This window comes from Miniopterus natalensis, chromosome 18 (assembly GCF_054644295.1).
Source record: "Miniopterus natalensis isolate mMinNat1 chromosome 18, mMinNat1.hap1, whole genome shotgun sequence".
Lineage (NCBI taxonomy): Eukaryota > Metazoa > Chordata > Mammalia > Chiroptera > Miniopteridae > Miniopterus > Miniopterus natalensis.
The window spans coordinates 40,029,640-40,053,255 of NC_142098.1; the positions used below are offsets into that span (position 1 = coordinate 40,029,640).

At 41.9% G+C, this 23,616-nt stretch overlaps 1 protein-coding gene across 1 annotated transcript; it reads left to right on the forward strand.

Annotated features, from left to right (window-relative positions):
* Window positions 1–9,499: 9,499 nt before the first annotated feature.
* Window positions 9,500–19,985, forward strand: LOC107540439 (uncharacterized). Its single transcript, XM_016217200.2, has 4 exons — window positions 9,500–11,024; window positions 11,371–11,533; window positions 11,811–11,906; window positions 17,071–19,985. The coding sequence occupies exons 1-4, from the start codon at window positions 11,010–11,012 to the stop codon at window positions 18,627–18,629; spliced, it is 1,833 nt and encodes a 610-aa protein (XP_016072686.2). The 5' UTR covers window positions 9,500–11,009; the 3' UTR covers window positions 18,630–19,985.
* Window positions 19,986–23,616: the final 3,631 nt, after the last annotated feature.

A 23,616-nucleotide genomic window follows, 5' to 3' on the forward strand; every position in this document is an offset into this window, starting at 1 on the left:
ACATACAGGAAGGAGGCTATATGGGTGCAGCAATTGTGGGAAAGCTTTTGCCCACTTGTCAGTTGTTGTGAAACATAAGAGGTTTCACAGATAGTTTCTTTGGGGAAAGCCTGGTGCCTTTTGTAGGCCCTCAAGATAATAGTATGAAATGGAGAATAACTTAAAGCAAAAAGAGAGAAAAAAAGAATAAATTAATGCAAAGAATGTGGTATTGTATTGATCAATTACCTCATATTTTATATTGAAAAAGTTTACAAAACATCTCAGATACAATCAGCCTTGGTGAAAATATTTTAGGACATTATATGCCTAAAAAGTGTATTCTGAGGTAAATCCTATGAATGTGACAGATGAGGAAATTTTTTAGTGGTAAGTAGACCCTATTATATATGATCATCAAAGATTATGAATGGATAAATAGTTCTAATTGTGGGAAAGCATCTGTCCAAAAATAAGACCTCAATAGATGTCAGTTCACACTAGAGAAATACTTTTCCCTGGCAGGAATATGGCACGGTTTGCAGTAATTTATGTTGCCTTATTATTTGCCAGAAGTTCATGCAGAAATAACTCGTGAACACATTCAATTTGGTGCTCTTTTGCAAAACCTTAGAGAACTTAATGAAGGAAAAAAGCCTGAATGAAAAACCATTCTGTCACAAGTCTGAACAGATAGTACACCTCCCAAGCAATTGTGGACAGGATACCTTCAACCATATTTCTACTTACCTTGCCTTTGATTTTATATGTTTTAAACACTGGCAATTACTCTCATCCTGAATTAAATTTTAATATATACAACACAGGAATGGTCTATGCCTGTTTCATTATGTAATTAACTTTTGCAGTTCTTTCGTTCCAAGCTTGTGTTATTTCAGAGTACTTGAAGTACTTGAAAATGAAACAATATATTCATTTATAAGGATAACATATTTTAATGTGTTTTACCAAGTTTATAACTAGCTTCAAGTGGTTTATAAGAGTAATATAAATACGTTTTTTCTAACTTTGACTTTTGAAATAAGTTTAGCATCACAAAAACTGAAATTTTCTAGAGATTTTCTAAATGCCCGTCATGTATCTACTTCCAAAGGTAAAACCTTACATAGTCACAGTTCAGTATCAAATAGAGGAAAGTGAAATTGTTACAGTGCCATCAACTACAGGATTTATTTGTATTTCCAGTAGTTTTTGTTTGTTTTGTTATGTATACTTGAAGGAAACTATCACATATGTAGTTTCTTTTAACCACAGTAGAAATTCAGAATTATTATTTTTTTTTGTCACAAACTCCCTCAGGCTACCTTTTCAGTCACATCCTTTCCCCTACCCTAGTTTTTGGCGTCACAGCTCTCTTTGTACCTCTAATTTTGTCATTTATGTAATATTAGAAAAATTGAGTTATTTATCAAGTATCCTTTGAGATTGGCTATTTGACCTTGTGAGATATAAGAAAAACATTCAGCTCCACCCCACACATTTAGAGAGTGGAGAGGGCCTGGCTCCTGGCACAGAGCGCCTGACACCCTTGTAAATTTCTAAGTGACAACAGCACTAAAAGCCTTTTTTGTTCTGAGAGGACTCTGGTCTGAATTTTCAGCTCCACCCCACATCTTTACAGAGGGGGGAGGGCCTGGAAATAGTTTAAGATCAATCATGCGTACTCGAGGAAGGGTCCATAAACCTCCCCATAGGAGGGTACTCAGAGAGCTTCCAGGTGGAGAATACATCCAACTACGGGGAGGGTGATGTACCCCAACTTCATGGAGACAGAAGCTCCTGTGCTTGGGACCCTCCCAGACCTCATGCATTGTATCCCTTCATCTGTTCATTGTAACATTTTTTTGGTGGGTTATTTTGGTGTGTGTGTGTGTTTTAAGAATTTTTATGAGTTTATTTGAGCCAAACTGTGGACAGTTGCCTGGAAGCCTGAACTTCAATGGATTGAGATAATGCTCCGGAGAATGGCAGTTTTGCACCTTGCTTTATAGATTTCAATCAAAAGAGGGGACATAATTAGGTCACATGAAATCTGTTAGTGACCGATTAGGGAGGTGGGAGAAAAAGCGGGGAAACCTCTGGGATTAGATAAAAAGTAAAATGATAGACACATACTTCTTTTACATAGGTGAGTACAGGATAGTTAATAGTCAACAGTTAACAATATATCAATAACAATGAGAAGATTCCTGGTCTCTGCCCTGGTGTATTGAGGCCCCGGAAAAGGGAGAAACTAGGGAAATTACTTTGTTTTACAAAGGCATGTGATATTCAGCTACATTATCTCAGATGCAAAAGAAAACCGGCTTAGTTAGGGTGAAAATTAACCTTTGTGAAGGAAAAACACTGCCTTAGGGCATGACTACCCACCATAGACTGCTTTTAGTTACAAAGTTTTAATTTCAGACCATCCTTTGTGGTTATTTTTGGTCTCGGAGTTTCCAGGCCACCACACACGCCTGCCTGGAGCTTTTCAGGTTTAGTATGTGGCCCCTTTTTGTCCACACAGTCCCCTTTTGGTCATAAATCAATCCAAAGGGTACACTGATGACCAATCTTTTGGTCAGATAATAAGGTCCCATGGTGCTAGGAAGGCTCATTACTAAGAAGTCTCAGGTTCAGCATTTGTCTTGCCGAACAGGGTGGACCACTGGGGATGGGGCAAGACCATAACCTTAGATGGCATTCAAGGTCAAATTATTATAAATAGTAAGAAAGGCAGGTAAATGGGAGGCAGTCAGGTTCTATATTTGTCCTTATAAAAAATATTCTGGAGTATTTCTAATTTTTGACTAATGACCAGAGTCTTCTTATTGCTTAAGTTTTGTTTTTCTGCATCTAGTATAACATTTACATACCAGGAACAAAAGCAACAATATTAAACCAGCAACACCAATTAGGAACAGAAAATGTCTCATACTAGACAAGGAAGGGTCTGAGGGGAACCAGTGTGCCAGCCAACTGAAAAACTCTACATGTATTATCATAATTTTTTATTAAGCTATTTATATGTTTTCCTCTTTCATCCACAGTCACTTGTACCTTATGTTTGGACAGATGGATTAAGACTCTACTATTTTATTATCCAGACAGCTGTAACCTTTATGATGAAGATTTACTCAGATTTGTATTTGCTATCATTGTATCTTTGGTAAAATGTCTGATCACATGTTCGGCCTAAGCTGCTATGATTCCTGGCAATTTTTTTAATCAAAAGGACAGGGAAACAACAAAGATGTATCTTGGAATTTCACTCACTTTGTGCCTTTTTTTTGCTTTATGCAATAAATGTTCTTTATATTGGGATAGTTGTAATATTTTTCAAAATTTTCTTGCTCTGCACAATGTAATGAACACTTAATTTTAACCCGCAATGTTAACATTCTCCATCAGTTTGAGAAGTGCCGTCGTTTAATAATACAGTAATCCCTTGCTTTGTCGTGCTCTCCCATTTTCCTGGCCCCCTATAATGGTGGTTCTTAGGTTGGAGCAGGACTCTCAAGGGGACCCAATGGCATGCGGATGGACAAGGTTTTTGAGTCCCAGAGCCCAGTGCACAATGAAATAGGAGCGGAATGATCAGGCCCTCCATGCCCCGGGTCAGGCACCCTGGATTTGAATCCCAGGTTTCTGAATTTCATTGGGACTCACAGCGAGATAACCCCTCCCTCAAATCTGGGTCTCATCTCCTTCCTCTGTAAAATGGGGATAAGATATGTCTTTATCCTTGGAGGAGGTCAAGAGCTAAGGGGCCCAATCACAGCGCTGCCGCGGTGCCTGCAGCCTGCCTGTACTCCACAGTGCCTTCCTCTGCCTGCATAGACATTCTCACACCAGGCCCCACTCTCTCCCCCAAGTACTGGCAAGGCCTTGTGTTTTGGGGTGCCTTCGAGAAAGAAATGTGGCTCTTCAGAACCCAATGACCCGTCGCTACAGCTCCCTGAATCTCAGTTGGCTGAATGGGACATGATGGTGATGATGGCCCTTACTTTGCCCTCTGAGGATCAATAAAAGTAACAAACAGTACTTGTCGGTTCCAGGGTTAGTTTTCTTGAGCATTTTGTCTTAATTCTCACAATAACCTGGGAGGTTGAAACCAATATCGAATTGCTGGGAACATCCATGATTAGAGAAATGAAGTAGGTTCTCCAAGTTTACTCAACAGACAAGTTTCAGATATAAGAGGCTGGACTCCAACCTGGGACTCTGGCTCCAGAACTAGGGACACTGTCTACCGCTACTGTGAGGCCCTCACTGGGGCACGGACACTGAGGGCCGGGGAGGCTCAGCTGAAGCTGCTTTTCCATTGCAATTATGATTCTCCCCTGTTCTAAAATGTCAGAGCAGTTCCCCCCTGCCCCTCAGTCTTTACTGGAACAGCATCATCTGTCAGCTACAGTGGTTTCTGCAGGGAAGCCTTCATTGAGTCTGAACTGCCATTTGTCAGCCTTTATTTGAGCCCAGCCTGGAGAACGACCCTCCGGAGACCGCGGCGATTTGGGCAGGGTCTCTGCACCTTCACCCACCTTTTTGGGCAACAGGCTCTGATCCCATCCACTGAGGTGAGCTTGGGGCCTCAGTCTGTCTCTTAGAGTCTGGCTCTGACAGTCACCCTGCGGGATAGGGGAAAACTGGGTGTAAATTTTGGAACCTCATATTCAGAAGTGATCTTGGACACCTGCAGCATCTGGTCTCATTGGGTGAGTGCTCACCTCTCCTCCATGCAGGGGCCCCACTGCTGACGTTATTCTGTCCTCTGCAGAGTGTCTGTACGAGACAATAGTGCTCACCATGTGTTCCCTGCGGTCCGGACCGTATTCTGAACCCATGTTGTCTCTGCAGTTTCTTTTCTTTTTTTTTTTAAATCCTCAACTGAGGATATTTTTTCCATTGCTTTTTCAGAGAGAGTGGGAGAGAGAGAAACAGAGAGAAACATCAGTGTGAGAGGGACACATCAATTGGTTGCCTCCCACACAAGTCAGGGCTGCGGATCAAGCCTACAGCTGAGGTACCTGCCCTTGACCAGAATCGAACCCAAGACCCTTCAGTCCACTGGCCAATGCTCTAACCACTGAGCAAATCGGCCAGGGCTGCAGTTTCTGTCTGCACGAGGGATCTTTGTATTGGAACAGAGTTTTTTGTTTGTTTGTTTGTTTGTTTGTTTGTTTGTTTGTTTTAACCCTGACCCCAGTGCCCAGCACACTCGGGCCACAACTGAGACCCTTACTCCAGATTCCAGTTAACAGATATAAATACACTTTTTAGGCTACAATGTATATAATACAAATTAAATGTAGGTCATTTTAAAGAGAATAATAATGATGGTCACAGCTAAAAGCCCCTAAGCATAGACCTGGTGTTACCTCAGTTTCAGGCACAGTCCAAACTTCACTCAATGAATTCTAAGATCATTATCATTTCTTAGCTTTGAGATTCTTTACTGATTGTGCTGCTATTTGTATTTTACAATATTTTATTGGCCTATTTATTGTCTTTCTTTCACTCCATCCAGTAGGAAGTTTTATCACCCACCTTCATCAAAAACAGGTAAGTAAAATACTCCTACAGAATCCATTTGTAACGCATGCTCTGTAAGGTCAAACTTCATAGCCAGCAATTGCTATAAAGACACTAAGTTTCACTCAATAAAACACACAGTCTTCATGCTCTTCACTTCCTGGGGAGCAAAGCTCTTAGAATGAACTTCAGGAGGCCCAGTGTGTTTGCTCAGAGGTGGAGACAAGAATACTCCAGACACGTGTAGAGGAAGCATGGAGGCAACATATTAGGCAGCCCCAAAGCAAGCCGATGGGATGGCACCAGGCCTTCTCGTTCCTCGGAATAAATCCCATATGGCTCTCTATTTGTTTTCCAACACCAGAAAATAATTTACATAATATTTCTTACTCTATTTTCTGGGATGTTGTCTATTTTTTCTAAGACTATGACATGTATCTGGGAATATGATTACTTAGCAAATTTACTTTGCCAAGATGGTTACAATGTTGGCACCATTGAAGGTGTTGAAAGTGAGCATCTGAACCTGTGATAAAGATTTATATCCCAGGATCTCACTGCCTGGCTGGGAAATAATGATTATTTCATCTGTTGATGCCATGACAGTGTCTGCATGGGGACTGAACATTATTTCACACCAGACAGCACACTCTTCACTTTCTTAAATGTTATGCTTAGAAGTACAAACGTTTCAAATTTTAATTAAGTCCAATTTATTATTTTTTATTTTGTGGCTAATCCTTTAGTGCCTTCTCTTAGTGGCTAACTCAGGTTCAGGAAGATGCTCTCCTGTTTTCTTCTCTAAGTTTTATAGTTTCATCCCATACTTAGATCTGTGATCTATTGTAAGTTGATTTTTGTTTAGGTTGGAGTTAAGGGCCTCAATTTATTTTTCTGCAAACAGACACACAGTTATCCCAGCATCTTTTGTTGCAAAGACTTACCCCATTGGCTGATATTGGGACCTTGTACAAAGAGCAATGGGCCTTAATAATTTTGGATTCTTAGTTCTGGTTGCGCCTTTCTCACTGGTTCCTGGCTTTTGCTGGCTTCCCTTTCAGTGGCCTTTCTCTGAGGCCCCATCCCCATGACAACTTCACTTCGTCCCAGCCGCTCTTTTTCCCTGATTGGTGATGGACAGCCTCACACTGACCAAATCTTTTTCTGTCCTTAAAAACCACTTCCTGCACGAAATTATGTGCAAGAAGCTTGCCGTTGGTTTCCGTTTGCCTTCTGTACGGAAATCACGTGTCCCAACATGGCGGCCCCCATGGCGCCACCGACTCTTGGGCGCGGACATATTGCCAACGAAGACCGGAAGTCGTCACCAGCAGTCGTCGGCCGCGTTTTCTCAAAATCCTCGGATCCTCGTGGGCTGCTGCAGACCGAGCCGGACGGGTGCCAGCGCCGAGGTGGTTCCGGAGACTGCAGAGTTTGAGCCCATTGTGTAGGTCTGGAGAGGAATTCAGGTCAGTGTGGGGGTCTCATCCCCAAAAGTTGTGGGGTTTTTTTGTGTGGGTTGTGTGTGTTTTTTTGGTCACTATAGTTTTGTTTCTCTCGGTGACGAGTGGGCGTGCTGGTGTGCGGAGCGTGGGACGGTCCCGGGGCCGCGGGGGGGGGCAGCCGCGCCCGGGCGGAGCTAGTTAATGGGACCTGCTGGAAGCCGGACTAGAGGCACTGAGGGGAACGGGGCGCGCGTGTGCGAGGTCGCGGGGGCCCGGGGCGCAGCTGAGGCGTCTGTGGAGCTAACGCCCTTGTCCCGACTGTCCGGGCGCGGGGTCCTGCGGGTCACCCCACTTGCAGGGGGTGCGCGTGGCATTTAAGGTGACCGCGGCGTGGGGTTCAGGCTGGGGGTGTAACAGGCGGCGAGTGGCGCCGGGCCGGCGGGGTCGGGGTCGCGGGGCGCCTGCCCGGGTTTCCGGTGAACGAGGAGGTGTGACCGGGGTCCGGTCCCGGAGGATCGTGGGGGCGGAGTTGGGGCGCCCGGGCCCCGGGGCTTGGTGAAGGCTGAGGCCTCGGCGGCTGCAGGGAAGGCAGCAGGGCCCAGGGCACTAGTTTCAAACCATCTGATTTTATTTTATTTTTAATATGTCTGTATTGATTTCAGAGAGAGGAAGGGAGAGGAAGAGAGAAACATTAATGATGAGAGTCATTAATGGGCTGCCTCCTGCACAGCCTACAGCCTGGGCTGTGCGCTGACCTGGAATCCAACCGCGATTTCCTGGATCATGGGTCGATGCTCAACCACTGAGCCATGCTGGCCGGGCCAAACCATCTGATTTTAACCTTTAATCCACCATTTGACTACAGAGCCAGGGACTAAACTAGCAACACCTATTTGTCATGTATCCTCTGTGGCACCTTTGGCTCTGCAAAGGCAGGATTGGGTCGTTGTGGCAGACATTTTGGTCTGCAAATTGGAAAATGTTAATCTGTCTCTTTCAGAAAATGTTTGCCAGCGCCTGCTCTCAGCTCTTAATATATAGATAGCAGGGGACACTCTTGCTTATTTGCCTGACATACATTCATACGTTTTCCTTTGCTAACAGAGTCTCGATTTTACTTAATATCCATCCCTCTGGCAAGGTGACCCGTATCCCAGTGTATTAGTAAGTCCTGGTCCATCTTAGTTAACCGTGGTGGTTCCAGCTCCCATTGCTAGTGCTTGAACTACCTATGAGCATAGGTACATGGTAGAGTTCTAACTATGTATGTGAAAATCTGGTAGTCGGTTCTGGGAGACAGTCTTCTCTTTTAAATACATAACTCCTTGAGTTTAAAGGGAAGCATTTTGCCACACTAAAAATATGCGACTTTGAAATATTGGTTATTTTAGGCTTGTTAATTTGAAGAATCTGAAGCCCTGGGAGAAAACCTCCTAGAAGCTTCGGCTTGTGAGGGATATTTACATTTGTAAGAGCAGCCTCACCTGTAAGGGCTTCTCCTTCACTGTGACTAAACTGCTTTAACAATCAGTGGCGGAAGCGGGATTTAACATTTGCAGAAGAACCTTAAGCTTGTTTACTGTGTTTTTCTGGATAATCTCTGCTAAGTGACTCCACCTTCCACACTTTTTGACTTCAGGTGAAGGTGGTATTTCAGATGATGGCATTTGCCGATTTGGCCAGTTACTCCGCTTTCCTGGGTCACTTCCATGTATATGGGGGTATACATGTTTTAACTTTTTGATTCTCCCCCCCTTCCCCCCATTTAATCTGTGTTATATTGTTACCGGAGGAAAAAATCCTGGCCTTTAGCAGGTCTACCAGTGGCTGGCTGGCTGGCAGTGTCTGGGTTCTTGACTTCATTCAAGAAAGGTTTCACAACACCAGTCCAAATTATTTTTGAAACTATGTTTATTAAAGAAGGGCATGGTGAAACAAGGAAGGGCTTAGAATAGTGGATGCAACAGGAGAGCCTAAGCGGGACTGCCTTGGTCCTCTGGAAATGTTATAGGAAAGAAATGGGCTTGGGCCTGAGGGGGCCTGCCTGTGGTGGCTGATGTGTGTGGGGTCTTGACTTCATGCAGGAAAGATGTCACAATATGTGACCGGGTAATTTTTATTTATTATTTTTTAAAATATATTTTTATTGATTTCAAAGAGAGGAAGGGGGAGAGAGAGAAACCTCAATGAGAGTCATTGACTGGCTGCCTCCCACACGCCCCCTGATGGGGTTCGGGCCTGCACCCCCGGCATGTGCCCTGACCGGGATCAAACCAGGATCTCCTGGATCACAGGTCTGATGCTCAACCTCTGAGCCACACCAGCCATGCTGCCCAGATGATTTTTAGAGGATGTTTATTAAAGCTGGGTTTGGTGAAACAAGGGCCTAAGATAGAAGAAGCAGCAGGAGAGGGCCTAGATGGGGCTGCTTTGGCTCACTAAGAAGTCAGACAAAATGGGCTGCCACTGCCCATTGCTCCCTGGTTGCCAAGCCTTATGGAATCCCTCAGAGTTTAGAGTTGGGGCGGGGGGGGGGGGAGCATGAGTTATTCTTTAAGTGGCCTTGGTTACTGAAGATAGGATTTTGTGATTTACTAGATGGTTGTAAGCTATCAACCTCAGTTTCCCTGTTCTGCTTGTCCTGGCTTACTAGCCTGTCTCAATATTAGCTTAATTATTAGACCAGCCAAAGAACCTAGAAGAAAAGAAGGAAAAATTATTCTTCCCCTAGAGTGTCATTTCCCTCATTTTTTAAAATTATTATTTTTCATTTTAGAGGGCACTTATTAAACAGGACAGTGAAAAAGGAAGGGCCTAGGATAACAGGAGAGGACTGAGTGGGGCTACTTTGAGTCCCTAAGAAGACAGATAAAAGGGGGTCTTGGGGACAAGTTCAGGGAGTTTGTCTGGGAGGAACTGCCACTGCCCATTGATGCCCTGGTTTCATGCCTCCTGAGGTCCCTTACAGTTTCAGAGGTGCACGCCTGTGGAGGAAGGGTTGGGGGAGGCGTGCGCATGTTACTTTGTGGAAGAGCACACCCATGTCTCTCATCTTTACTGTCACCTCACTTAAACTCCAGACAATAAAGGAACACCTACGCCACATTTAGAACCTAAGGTTTTATTGGCCTGAGGAATAAATACTTCCAGGAGACCAAATAAAGGGACATCAGAGAGACTGTGGTCATTGCGATCAGGAGCTCTGGAGCAGGGGTCCCGGAGGAAACGTACCTCTCGTTGACTTTTCTTCTCAACCCACAGGCTCTAACTCCCCAGTATGGACAAAAAAGGGGTCACGTACTAAGCCTGACAAGCTCAGAAGAGGCCTGCTTGGTGGCCTTACAAACCCAGAGGCTGAAAGTAATCACAAAAGATGTTCTAAAATTAAAACTTTCTAGCTAAAAGCAAGTAATGTTGGGTAGTCATGTCCTAGACTGGAATCTTTCTTAACAAAGGTCAATCTGTGCCTTAACTAAGCCTGTCCATTGTTTTGTTTTACATGAAGGATATAATGTACCTTTGGAATGTCAGGTTAAATTCTTCTATGCCACACCCATCAGGGCACTACAGAGCGATAGTCGGTATTGTGTTCACTGTGAACTATCCTGTTCCCACCTCGGTAAGAAATGCATTCATTCCTTTTACTCCATCCAAGGTCAGAGGTTTCCCTTTGGCTTTCTCCCACCTCCCTAATTTCCCCCCAGCAGATTTCAGGTAACCCTCTCATGTCTTCCTCTTCAAATGTATAAAAGGTGCAGAACTGCCCTTCTCCAGAGCATTTTCTCAATCTGTTATTTTTCGTCTGGGAAATTTTCGTCAGTTTGGCTCAAATAAACTCATAGAAATTTCCTACAGTTTTGAACATTTCTTACATGTACACCAGGAGCAATACTCATGAGAAACAGGAAGAAGTTGCAGAGTTAAGTATCAGCATTTTCAGGGACACACCTGACTGAAGACAGATTTCTGAACAGAAACTTAGAGCCGAACCAGACACAGCAAGACAGAGCCTCCCTGGTGCCGGCTCCTTTCAGGGAACAGAAGAAAATGCTCCAGGCTCAGGTGACTTCGGGTTTGCTTTACCCTTTTCTTTATTGATAGATTCGTAGAGGCCTAGAAAAAGCCACAACCATTAATCTAAAAAGTATACTTATATACATATATTTTCTGTCTCTCAAATATATGAATGTAGTGTTTTTAGATTAACAAGTACATTTAACTTCTTCACATTATAGAAACATCTAATGGATGCACGCATGGATGACTGAATGTGCTATTACAAATAGTATCTTACTAGGCATGTGATTATTCAACTATATATTAAAATAAAACCCCACTTGCTGTATAGATGCAGCCTATAAAGTGAAAATGAGCAGAAAGACTAACATTTCTTCCATGTCATCTAAAGGACATCACACCATTAAACAGCATGGAGTTGTTGCAGGATCCCCTGACATTTCACGATGTGGCTGTGGACTTCACCTCAGAGGAGTGGCAGCTCCTGGACCCCGATCAGAAGAACCTGTACAAGGATGTGACATTGGAGAACTACAGCCACCTGGAGTCAGTGGGTGAGGACACCTCCCCTGTGTCACTCAGGAGGTGCCCCGTTAGTGGCTTATCCTTTCTGAGCTGCTTAACTCTTCAGAATAACTATAGTTCCCTGAAATAGAATCTGACATCCTTCTCTTGCCCGAGACGAGAGTATAGTGTCCCTTCTCTGGAGAGAAAAAGTCTCTGTGTTATGGATATGAAACCCGTTCATTTTCTAAAATGTACCATTCTCCCTTCTTGACAGGCCCCAGTCCAATTCAATATGTCTAATTCTTCTGTCATTTTCACGAGCAGGGTATCAAGTCAGGAAACCAGACACAATTTCCAAGTTGGATCAAGGGGAAGAACCATGGACAGTACAGGATGAGCTCCACAGTCTGGTCTCTCCAGGTGAGTGGGTGAGAACCAGCAAGGTGGGCAGCCAGAAGGTCATAATCTAGCCAGAGAAAGTGTCAGAGTTGATACAGTGAATGCGGAAACTCAAAGCACTTCTTTGTAGAAGTTTAGGGGAAAACATCCCCCTTTTTTCTCGTCTGAGCTCTGTCCCTGGCTTATTTTATCTGCACCTTGTTTTTGTTTGTGTTGCTTTTTTCTTCCAAGGATTCTCAAATCTTTGTCCACAACCACTGTCTCTGCCTGTGTTATCACCTCTCTTGCTATGAAAATCCACTTTCCAGGCCTCTCTGCAAACAACTTTGAATTCATCACTTTTTTCTTGCTACTGGGCCTTTGTACCCTGTTTGGAAATAATGATTTCCCTGCATAACATCCAATCCCACCTTGGATGCTGTGTCCCCATAATAACCTATTTTTCCCAGTGCATTTATGTCGTTTTTTGCCCTCCTTACCACAGAGTTTTTTTGTTGTTGTTTTTTTAATGTATCTTTATTGATTTCAGAGAGAGGAAGGGAGGAGAGGGAGAGTTGAAACATCAATGATGAGAGAGTCATTGATTCGCTGCCTCCTGCATGCCCCTGACTGCAGATCGCGCCCACAACCCAGGTATGTGCCCTGACCAGGAATCGAACCCGGATCTCCTAGATCCTAGGTGGATGCTCAACCACTGAGCCACGCCCGGCCGGGCACCACAAAATTCTTAATACTCAGTTCTCATCACTCTTAAAGGTTTCCTCAATTCCCATGAGTTAACTTATTTCTGTTCTGTGAAATGGACTCCAAACTTGACTCCTCCCTCAATATTGTCTACTGTACACTTCCTTCGTCTGTGTTTTACTCATAGATATGACAGCTGGCCTCTGACTCCTCATTTTGTGTGTGTGAGAGCAGGAATCACCTTCCCTCCATCCTTTTTTCCATGCAATTTTTTTTCCCACACTAAACACTTCAAAGTCGATTCATTCTGGTATCACCTGGGTTGTTTCCAACACATGGAGCTCTCTTGTTTATTTATTTATTTATTTTACTTATTTTTTAAAAAATTTTCCCTAATGAACTCTGCTCTTTAAAGGTCTGTACTATTTTTGTGGGTTTTTTTTATGAACAAGAAAAGAGCTTAACATGCTATATGAGTTGCAGCCCAAACTTAAGATTTTATTCATATACCATACAATTTAGCCATTTAAATTATATACTCAATTGGTTTTTAGTATATTCATATAGTTGTGCAACCATTACCACAATCGACTTTGGAACATTTTATACATGCAGTCTCATCGTGGCCTTGATTCCTTTAGCTTTGTAGTAAATTTTAAAATTGGAAAGAGTGTATCTGCCAACTCTGTTCTTCTCTTTCCCAATGATTTTGACTTTTGAATACCTACATATTTATTTCAATTTTAGAATCAGCTTGTAAGTTTCTGAAAAAAAACCCCACAAAACAGGACTTTGATAGTGAGTCCTTTCAATCTGCATCCTAATTGAGTACTAATCCCATTTTAACCATATTGTAGATCCTAATCCGGGATCATTGGGTTTCTTTCTATCTAATTGGGTCTTCAGTTTTTTCCAACAATGTTTTATCAGTTTCAGAATAACAGTTTTACACTTCCCTTTCTTAAATTTATTTCTAATTATGAAATTGGTTGTTTTTCTTTTTTTATTGTCACCCGAGGTTATTTTTTCCATTCCTTTTCAGAGAGAGTGGAAAGGAAAGAGAGAAAGAAACATTGATGTGAGAGACCCATCGATTGGTTGCCTCCTGCAAATGCCCCGACTAGGCCAGGGTTGGAGTTTGCACTTGGCCAGAATCGAACCTGGGACCTACAGTCCACTGGCTGAAATCATTGAGCCAAACCAGCAAGATTCTCTTTTTATTATGTAGTAAATGGAATTGTTTAACTGATTGCATTTTTTGATTATTGCTAGGATGTAAAAATAAAATTGAATACTTTCCCACCCTAGCCTGATGACACATATTCACAGGTAACCAAGGTTCCTGTCATATGGAATTGCAGTTTTTTTAGTGATCTTTGTGATCTGCTATCGTCTTGATTAGAAAGTTTCTGTGTGTTTCCTAAACACTCCTTAATGTGTTCAATACTTGTGATTGCCTCCTACAGTAGAGATAACTTTATTCCTTTTAAAACTTGCTAATGACAGCCTAATATTTTTTAAACCAACAGCAGTACAAAGAAGATTTTTAAATATAATAGACCTTGTTCCTAATCTTTATATGTTACTTTGGTTCTCAGCAGAAGTACTATATAATCAATAATAAACATACAGCTTAGGGTAAAAATTGCTGTAAGGAAAATTAATACATCCAGTGGCACAGTGGTAGTTCATCCCCAAATTGTGCTTTTAGGATTTGGAATGGCTCTTTGATAAGGTGCCTTTGAGAACATAGATAAGGGATCTGAGTCAGCTCGCTGGAGTTTTCCAAACATGAGATGATAGGAAGTTCAAAGGGGTGAGTCTGGAATGTGTTTGAGGAACGTCTAGGAAGCTTGTCTGAATAGAGGGTAATGAGCAAGAGGAAAAATCACTGCAGATAAGGACAGTGAGGTGGCAGCTGGGGGTATTTGGATGTAGGTCACACACTACTTATTGAGGCCATTGAAGACCTTGCTTTCATTCCAATTGAGGTGAGAAACCATTAATGACTTTTGAATAGAGAAGTGCCTTTATTTAACTAATTCTTAAAATGGATCACTTTGCCTACAGTGTAGAAGGTGGTCATTATCAGGGAGGAAAGTGTACTGTTAAACTCATGGTTACAATTTGTGACAGTAAAACAATAGAAATTAAATTATCAAACCTGCCTGGCCGGACGTGGCTCGGGGGTTGAGCATCAATCTAGGATCCAGGGGATCAGGGTTCGATTCCCGGTCAGGGCACATGCCCGGGTTGGGGGCTTGATCCGCAGTAGAGAGCATGCAGGAGGCAGCTGGTCAATGATTCTCTGTCAATGTCTTTATCTCTCCCTCCCTCTGAAATCAATTAAAAAGAAAAATTAAAAAATAATTAAATGTCCAGAAATGGTGCTACCCATTCCTGCTGAGTCATCACTGTACTGTATATCATCCGATCATCCCTTTTTATGTAGGAACGTAGTAGAGTATATTACAGCCATATAATTAATTAGGGTCTTGATTACAGAAGCTTTTGTCTAAATTTGAAATTAGCACTTTAGGAGAGTTAGTTTGTCTGCAGAATGAGGAAAAATGGCAAGTTTTTGGTACATCATAACCCTCTATAGGTTTTACACTTCTCTGGAAATCAGATGTTGATGATCCACTTCCTTGCTCTCCATGTATTTGTTCTGTACACCTGGGTCTGCAGGTATGCACCTGATCACAGTCCTCAGTGATTGCTTCTCTTCTGAGGGCTTACTGTATTCCAAAACTTTACGTGTGCTTTCAAATTTTATCCTACATGTTTCAAAATACAGTGTCATTTAGTACTTACTTTCAAGAATTTGTGTATGTTGATGAGATCTTGCTATTTTCAGATAAGACCATTTTTAAGATTTTATATTAATCCAGTTTCTTCATCTTTGTACTTGGACATGTAATAGCCATCTTAAATTTTGCCTCAAAGAGCCATTCCATCTACCCACTGGCTCAAGCCACCCAATTCTTGGAGTAACCTTGAGTCCTCACTTTCATTAACGTCTATCTGCTTTCCCCATTGAGCCAATAAGTGGGCTGCCCTGGCCAGTGTGGCCCAGGTGGATGGAGTGTCATCCTGTAAATGAAAGATTATGTGTTCAGTTCCTCCTTGGGGTGTATGTGGGAGGCAGCTGATCAATCATTCTCTCCCCTTCTCCCTACCTCTCTCTAAAATATCACTAAAAACATAGCCTCAAGTGAGGATTAAAAAAATTATAAATAAATACAGAGTATGTCAAAAGTAGGTTTACAGTTATATGTGAATCACAGAGTTCATTATTATATTATGTATTATTGCATCATTTTCCTTATAAACAACTGTAAACCTACTTTTGCCTCACCCTATATATCTTGATTTCATTCGCCTCTAACATCTCCATTGCTCCTTTTACCATGTTTCCCAGACTTCGATTGCCTTTATTTTTGTGTCTGTACCTACAATTATTAAAACTCGGTGTCTTACAAGTTTAACTCAATTCTGACACTATCTGCCTAGAAATAGTCTCATACCCTACAAGTTAAGAGTTCCATCTTATAAGATTGTCTCACCTTCAGATATCCATTGCAAATCCAGTTTGTCATCAGTTCTTCTGACCAACTGGCTATAAATTGGAAGTTCTCGAGAGCCCTTCCTTGGGTTCAATCAGTTAAAGCTAGAGTAGCTCTTAGTACTCAGAGAAATACTTATGTTTACTTGTTTATTATAAAGGGTAGAGATGAATAGGTACATAGGGCAAGGTCTGAAGGATTCCTTAATACAAGAGCTTCTGTCCCCATGGAACTGGGATGAACCACCTACTGGGCACACGGATTTGTTCACTAACCAAGAAAGCTGATCAGATCTGGTTAAGAGTTTTTATAGAGTTTTAATTTCTAGGCCCTTCCTCCTTTCCCAGAGGTCAGTGGATGGAGCTGAAAGCCTAGCTTCTAATCAGTTGTTCTTTCTGGTGAATAACTCCATCCTGAGGCTGTGTAGAAATTTTTTGCTATCTCATTTCATTAACATGAACTCAGTTGTTATTGAAAGCCTTATTTTTTAATGCAAAACAAAAGATACACCTAACACTTAGGAAATTACAAGTGTTTTACAAGCTCAGTGTCAAGATCTGTGGGCGAAGACCAAATACATTTCTTATTCTACAACACATATGATTATCACTAAATAATTATTTCACATGAAGTAAGGTTTGTAGAAACAGTTTTGTCTTAACCTAAGATTAGGAGAGATTACAGGATGATTCACTGTTCTCTTCTTTCTAGAACTTAGGAATGTTGGTGTTCCTTGTCAGCATTAATTCCAAATGTGGAATGATGCTGTGGACATAATATGTTTGCAAATATTGTTAATAAGGGTGAAGGTCATATCCTATTAAAGCACAATAGTGATTTATTTGAGATACGTGAACATCCTTTAAAATCAAATACATATTTTGGAAACTAAAACAGAAGCTGTAACTTCCCTAACTTTGTTGATTTGAATGCAGGTGAGACAACCATTCTGCACAGTAACCATGAACAGTTTTACACTGAAATTAAATTGCCTCTCAATACCAAACCCATCAATAATAAATCCCAGGTCATTCAGCAACATAGAACTCACACCATAGGGGAAGCCCACATATGCATTGAATGTGGGGAAGCCTTCATCAATATATCTGAGCTCATTGATCATCAGACAGTTCATACTGGAGACAAACCTCATGGATGCAGTCTGAGTGGAAAAGCCTTCTCCAGAAAATCCAGGCTTACTGAACATCAGAGAATTCACACAAGAATGAAACAAAGTGAATACACTGAATGTGACAAAACCTTCCTCAAGAAATCACAGTTGAATATACATCAGAAAACTCACGTGAAAGAGAAACCTTATACGTGTAGTGAATGTGGGAAAGTGTTCATCAAAAAGTCTGGGTTCATGTATCATCAGCAAGCTCATAGAGGCAAGAAACCCCATGAATGCAGTCTATGTGGGAAGATCTTCTCTACAAAGTTCAGTCTCACTACCCATCAAAAAACTCATACAAGAGAGAAACCTCATCGATGCAATCTATGTGGGAAGACCTTCTCTACAAAGTTTATACTCACTCTACATAAGAACACTCATACAGTAGAGAAGCCTCATATATGCAGTGAATGTGGAAAAGGCTTTATTGAGAAGAGTCGCCTTACTACACATAAGAAAATTCATACAGGTGAGAAACCCCATGGATGCAGTGTATGTGGAAAAACCTTCTCTGCAAAGTTTAATCTCACTATACATCAGAGAACGCATACAGGAGAGAAACCTTATACGTGCAGTGAATGTGGGAAAGGCTTCTCAACGAAGTGCTGCCTTACTGGACATCAGCGAACTCATACTGGAGAGAAACCCTATGTATGTAATGTGTGTGGAAAAGGCTTCTCCATGAAACGTGCTCTCACTATACATCAGCGAATTCATAGTTCAGAAAAACCATATATGTGCAGTGAATGTGGAAAAGGTTTCACTGTGAAGCGTGGTCTGATTATACATCAGCGAATGCACACAGGAGAGAAACCCTACGTATGCAGTGAATGTGGAAAAGGCTTCCCAGTCAAAGTGCAGCTGGTTTCACATCAACGGACTCATACAGGAGAGAAACATAATTGTCATGAATGTGGGAAAAGTTTATCAACAAGGTACAACCTCCTTTTACATGAAAGAATTCATTCTGGAGAGAAACCCTATGTATGCAATGAGTGTGGGAAAGGCTTCATTAGGAAGCGTACTCTTAGTCAGCATCATCTAACTCATACAGGAGAGAAACCTTTTATGTGTAGTAAGTGTGGGAAAGGCTTCACCAATAAGCGCTACCTAAGTGAACATCATCGAAGTCATACAGGAGAGAAACCTTATATATGTGGTGAATGTGGGAAATGCTTCTCAGCAAAACACAATCTCATTTTACATCAGCAAACCCATACTGGAGAGAAACCCTATGTATGCAATGTGTGTGGGAAAGGCTTCGCCAGTAAGTGCCCTCTCCTCAGACATGAGCCAACACATATGAGACATAAGCCCTAGGTTTGCAGTATATGTGTAAAAGGCTTCAGCATAAAACATCTTGTACATGAGCTAACCCATACCTCAGAAAAAAATGTATATTTGCAATGAATGTGGGAAACGCTTTACATTCAAGAGTAATCTCATCAGATATCAGCTAATACAGGAGAAAAGCTATATGTATACTGAATATGGGAGACATTTCACAGAGAAGAATAGTCTCATCAGACATTAGCCAACACATACAGGATGTAAATAAATAATGGCACAGCCACTATAAAAAAAGTAGTAATCCTATATGTGCAATGAATGTGATAAAGGCTTTACCATGAAGAGTCATCTCAGTGTACATTGGCATACTCATACAAGAGAGAATCTTTACATGCAAGTCAGTGTGTGAAGACAATTGGGAAAAACATGCTCATTGCACATCTGTGAGTTTATATGGAGAGAAACTATATATGCACTGCACATGGAAACGGCTTAACCATGAACTACTCTATACATCAGCAAACTCATACTGTAGAATATCTGCATAAATGCCATGGGTTTGTTGAAGGCTTTAGGAGACGTGTCATACAAACTCAGAGATTTCACTCAGGAAAGAGTCCCTTTGCATGTACATAATGTTAAAAATTATTGAGGAAAGATGATGTCTACTTATCAGAGAATTTCCCCTGCCTTTCACAGCTTTACATAACTTTGCATTTTCTAAAACTTACATGATGTGATTCTGCTTTTATATACATTGTATCAATATTTGGAGATTTAGTAATGATATATTAGTAGCTTTTTTCCCCGGAGAAATATCTTATCTTTGAATATGTTACCATTAGTTTATCCATTCCTTTGTTTACAGACATTCAGTTATTTGTAATTTTTTACTATTTAAAATAAATCTGGTAGAAACATTTGTGTATAATTCTTTATGTAGATAAGTTTCATTTACCTTTGTCAATAGCTCATAATAAAACATTTGTATTGGAGGATAGGTGAATGTTTGACTTATAGAGATTAGCAAGTTGTGATCTAAACTGATTGTAGCTTTTTGCATTCTTTCAGCATTGTATGAGGGATTCAGTTTCTCCATCTACTACAGGATATTTGGTTTGGTTAATCATTCTTTAAACTTTTTAAATAACTTTGTCATGCTACCTCAATGATTGTATTTTTCTAAGGAGGTATGGTGAGTCTTTTCTCAGATGTGTATTTGCTGCCTCTGCATCTTTGGTAAAAAGTCTGATCAGATGTTCTGCCAAATCTATTAGTTTTGGCAATTTTCTTTAACAATAGGACAGTGAAACAAAGATGCTTGTTGGAATTTCACTCATTTTTGTGCTTTTCATGCTTTATGGAATAAATTTTTTTGTATTGGAATATTATGTTCTAATATTTTTCACTTGGTTTATGCTATGCATAATGTAATGGGCACTTAATTTTAACTTGCACTATTAAATCTATTACAGAAGTCTAGATATTTGATAGTACAATAAGCCATTGCTTTGTAGTGTTCTATTTTTCTGGTTTGCTGTCATGGGGGTTCCTTGGTTAGAATAGGACTCTCAAGGGCATCAGATGGCATGCTAATGGGCAAAGGTTTAAAGTCCCAAAGCCCAGTGCAGTGGGAAGTGGTAGGGCAGTAATCAGACTCCCATACTCTGTATCAGGCACCCTGGATTTGAATCCTACATTCCTGAATATTATTGACACTGATGGGATAAAACACTTTTTCTGGTCTGAGCCTCAGTTTTATTTTCTCTAAAATAGGTATGAGGTATGTCTTTGTCCCTGAGGTGTTGCAGGAGATCAACAGCTAAGGTACCCGTTTACAGTGCAGCAGATGTGTCTGCAGCCTGTCTACCCTCCACGAACCCCATCCTTTGCCTTAAGAGACATTCCCAGGACAGGAACCCCTCACTTCCCCAATGCCAATAAGCCCCTTGGTATTTAAGAGCTTTTGGGGGGGGGGAATCGGGCTTTTAGAACATGCTGACCAACCTGCAGGGAGGTAGGTGCTGTGGGCACTCAGGTCTCAGTGTCTGGTCTCCACCGGGGAATCTCCAGCCAATTTGCTAGAGCTTCCTGCATTTCAGTTGGCTGAATCTGACATGGCGATGATGGCACTTACCTAGGACTTTGAGGATCAAAAGTAACAAGCTGAGTACTTGTTGCCAGGATTTCAGGGTTAGCTTTTTTAGCATTTTCTCTTAATTCTCACAACAACCTGGGAAGTCGAAACCAATATCGAATTGCTGGGAACATCCATGATTAGAGAAATAAAGTAGGTTCTCCAAGTTTACTCAACAGACAAGAGTCAAGTGTAAGAAACTGGATTCCAACTTTGGGACTCTGGCTCCAGAACTAGGGTCACTACCACTACTGTGAGGCCCTCACTGGGGCATGTACACTCTGAGGACCAGGGAGGCTCAGCTGAAGTTGCTGTTTCCATTGTTGCAATTATGATTCTCCCCTGTTCTAAAATGTCAGAGCACTTCCCCTCTGTCCCTCAGTCTTTACTGGAACAGCATTATCTGTCAGCTACAGTGGTTTCTCCCGGAGGAACCTTTGAGTCTGAACTGCCATTTGTCTGCCTCCCCTTTTATCCCAGCATAGAGTTTGACCCTCAGGAGACCTCAGTAATTTGGGCTGGGTTTCTCCACCTTCACCCTCACTTTGGGTGTCTGCCTGTGATCCCATGTACTCTGATGCATTTGCGGTCTCAGCTTAACCCTTCAAGTGATGTTCTTATATGCCAGTGACATTCACCCTGGAGAAAGGGAACCTGTACATGAATTCTAGGACCTAATATTCAGAACTGATTCTGAAGATCTACAGAATTTGGGTTTCATTGGGAGAGTGCTCGCCTCTTTTCTATGCAAGGGACCAACTGCCTATGTGATTCTGTCCTCTATAGGACATACTGGCTGTATGAGACATTTCTTCCCTTAAGCCCTGACCTTATTCTGGACCTGCATCCTCCTTTCTGGTCTTGTGTGTACACCAGAGACCTTTGGTTTGAAAACAGTTGTGGGTTTTTTTTTTTAGCACAAACACTAACTGCAGTGCTCAGCACACTGATCGCAAATGAGATCATTACTCCAGATTCCAGTTTCTGGAGAGACACAAGTACACTTTTTAGGACACAACCTATATAAGAAAAATTGCAGTTTATTTTAAAGAGAGTAATAATGATGGTCACAGCTACGGTTCCCCTAAGCACAAAGCAGGTTAGAGGTAAGTTGACCAGTTCAAACTCTGCACGTTGAATTCTAACACTTATAGTTTAGCTTTCAAATTCTTAACGTGCCTGATTATCTTCCTGTTTGTGTGTTACACTGTTTTATTGGCATGCTTTTTAATGTTTGTCTGGCTTTCACTAAATTCAGCCGGAAACTTAATACCCACCTTCATCAAAACCATGTTAGTAATATCTTCCTACAGATTCCATTTGCAACTCATTCTTCGAAAAGTTCCGAGAATGGTAACTCAGCACTGGCTGAAATCTGACAAACATGAGTAAAAAGCACTTTCCATTTTTAAACAGATATTTATTGGATTACTATTTTTATTTTATGTTTTTTAAATATATCTTTATTGATTTCAGAGAGAGGAAAGGAGAGGGGGGAGAGAGAAACATCAATGATGAGAGAGTCATTAATCAGCTGCCTCCTGCACACCACCGACTGGGGATCGAGCCTGCAACCCAGGCATGTGCCCTGACTGGGGATCGAACCCTGATCTTCTGGATCCTAGATCAATGCTCAACCGCTGAGCTATGCCCGGCCGGGCCCCATAAATCTTTTTAAATATAATACTCCTTGTGATGTAAAAAATTTTGAGTTATATACATAGGTCAATTATCAGTATGAATGTGAACCTCATTTACTCTATAGTTCATGAATATGTTCCTAATCTTATTTCATTCACCCTACCATGCATATTGTTATCCTCACCTAAGGATCCGTTTTTTGCCTATAGAGACAGAAGAAGTGGGAGAGAGTTAGAGAAACATCAATGTGGGAGAGAAGCATCCATTGATTTTCTCATGCACTGCCTTGACTGAACTTGGGTCTGTGCCCTGACAGTGGAGTCGAACACATGACCCTTTGGTGTATAGGATGATGCTCTAACCATGGAGCAACACAGGTCAGGGCTATTAATAATTTTAAAAGTAGGGTATGTACATTATTTTTTGGCATAACGCTTTGGCACAGTTAACAGACTACAGTAGTGTGTAGTGTAAACATAAATTTTACCTGCACTGGGAAACCAAAAAATTCTTGTGAGTAGCTTTATTGACACATTCACTTGTTTGGTCTGGAACCCAGCCCTCATTGTCTCGGTGGAATGCCTGTAATTGCATGTATTTGATGTTCTTCACATGTTCTCCATTGTTTGCAATTAATGTATAATGAGAGCCAGAGGCATCTGACCTGAATCCAGCTTTCCTCTAGCCACACCCCTGCGCAGGCAGAGCTACACTTCTGATTGCATCAGGAGCAGATACTCTTACCAGTGTATTTTGTGACATGAACTTAGTGGATTCAACGGAGGCCGGGTAGATCCTGTTAGAGACCTGAGCCACCTCCCCAGCTAGATTCGGCCTGAAGGGACAGATGCCAGGTGGCCTGCGTGAAGAAACGAAACGGCTGGCATTCCGAAAGAGCAGATCCTGAAGAAAGACGCGCAAAACCAGCAGCTAAAGGACGCCTCGCAGGTCCACTGGAGACAAACTTGCCCCGCAGATGTCCTCCACAGAAGGCGCTGGAGGGCACTTAGTATACTTGGTGTATCGTTGCCCCAGATGCCCCCAAACCCACTCCTCCAGTCAGCTGAGGAAATACAGGCTCCAGACCCAGGAAGGAAGGAACTGCATTACCCAGAAGGCTCGGCGCGGATTGCCACCACGCTGAGCCAATGAGGGCTCAGAAAGGGCATTTCCGGGAGGCCACTTCCGCAGGGCGGGCAGTCGGTAGTGGCGGGATTTCGGAGTCTCTCAGTTCTGTCT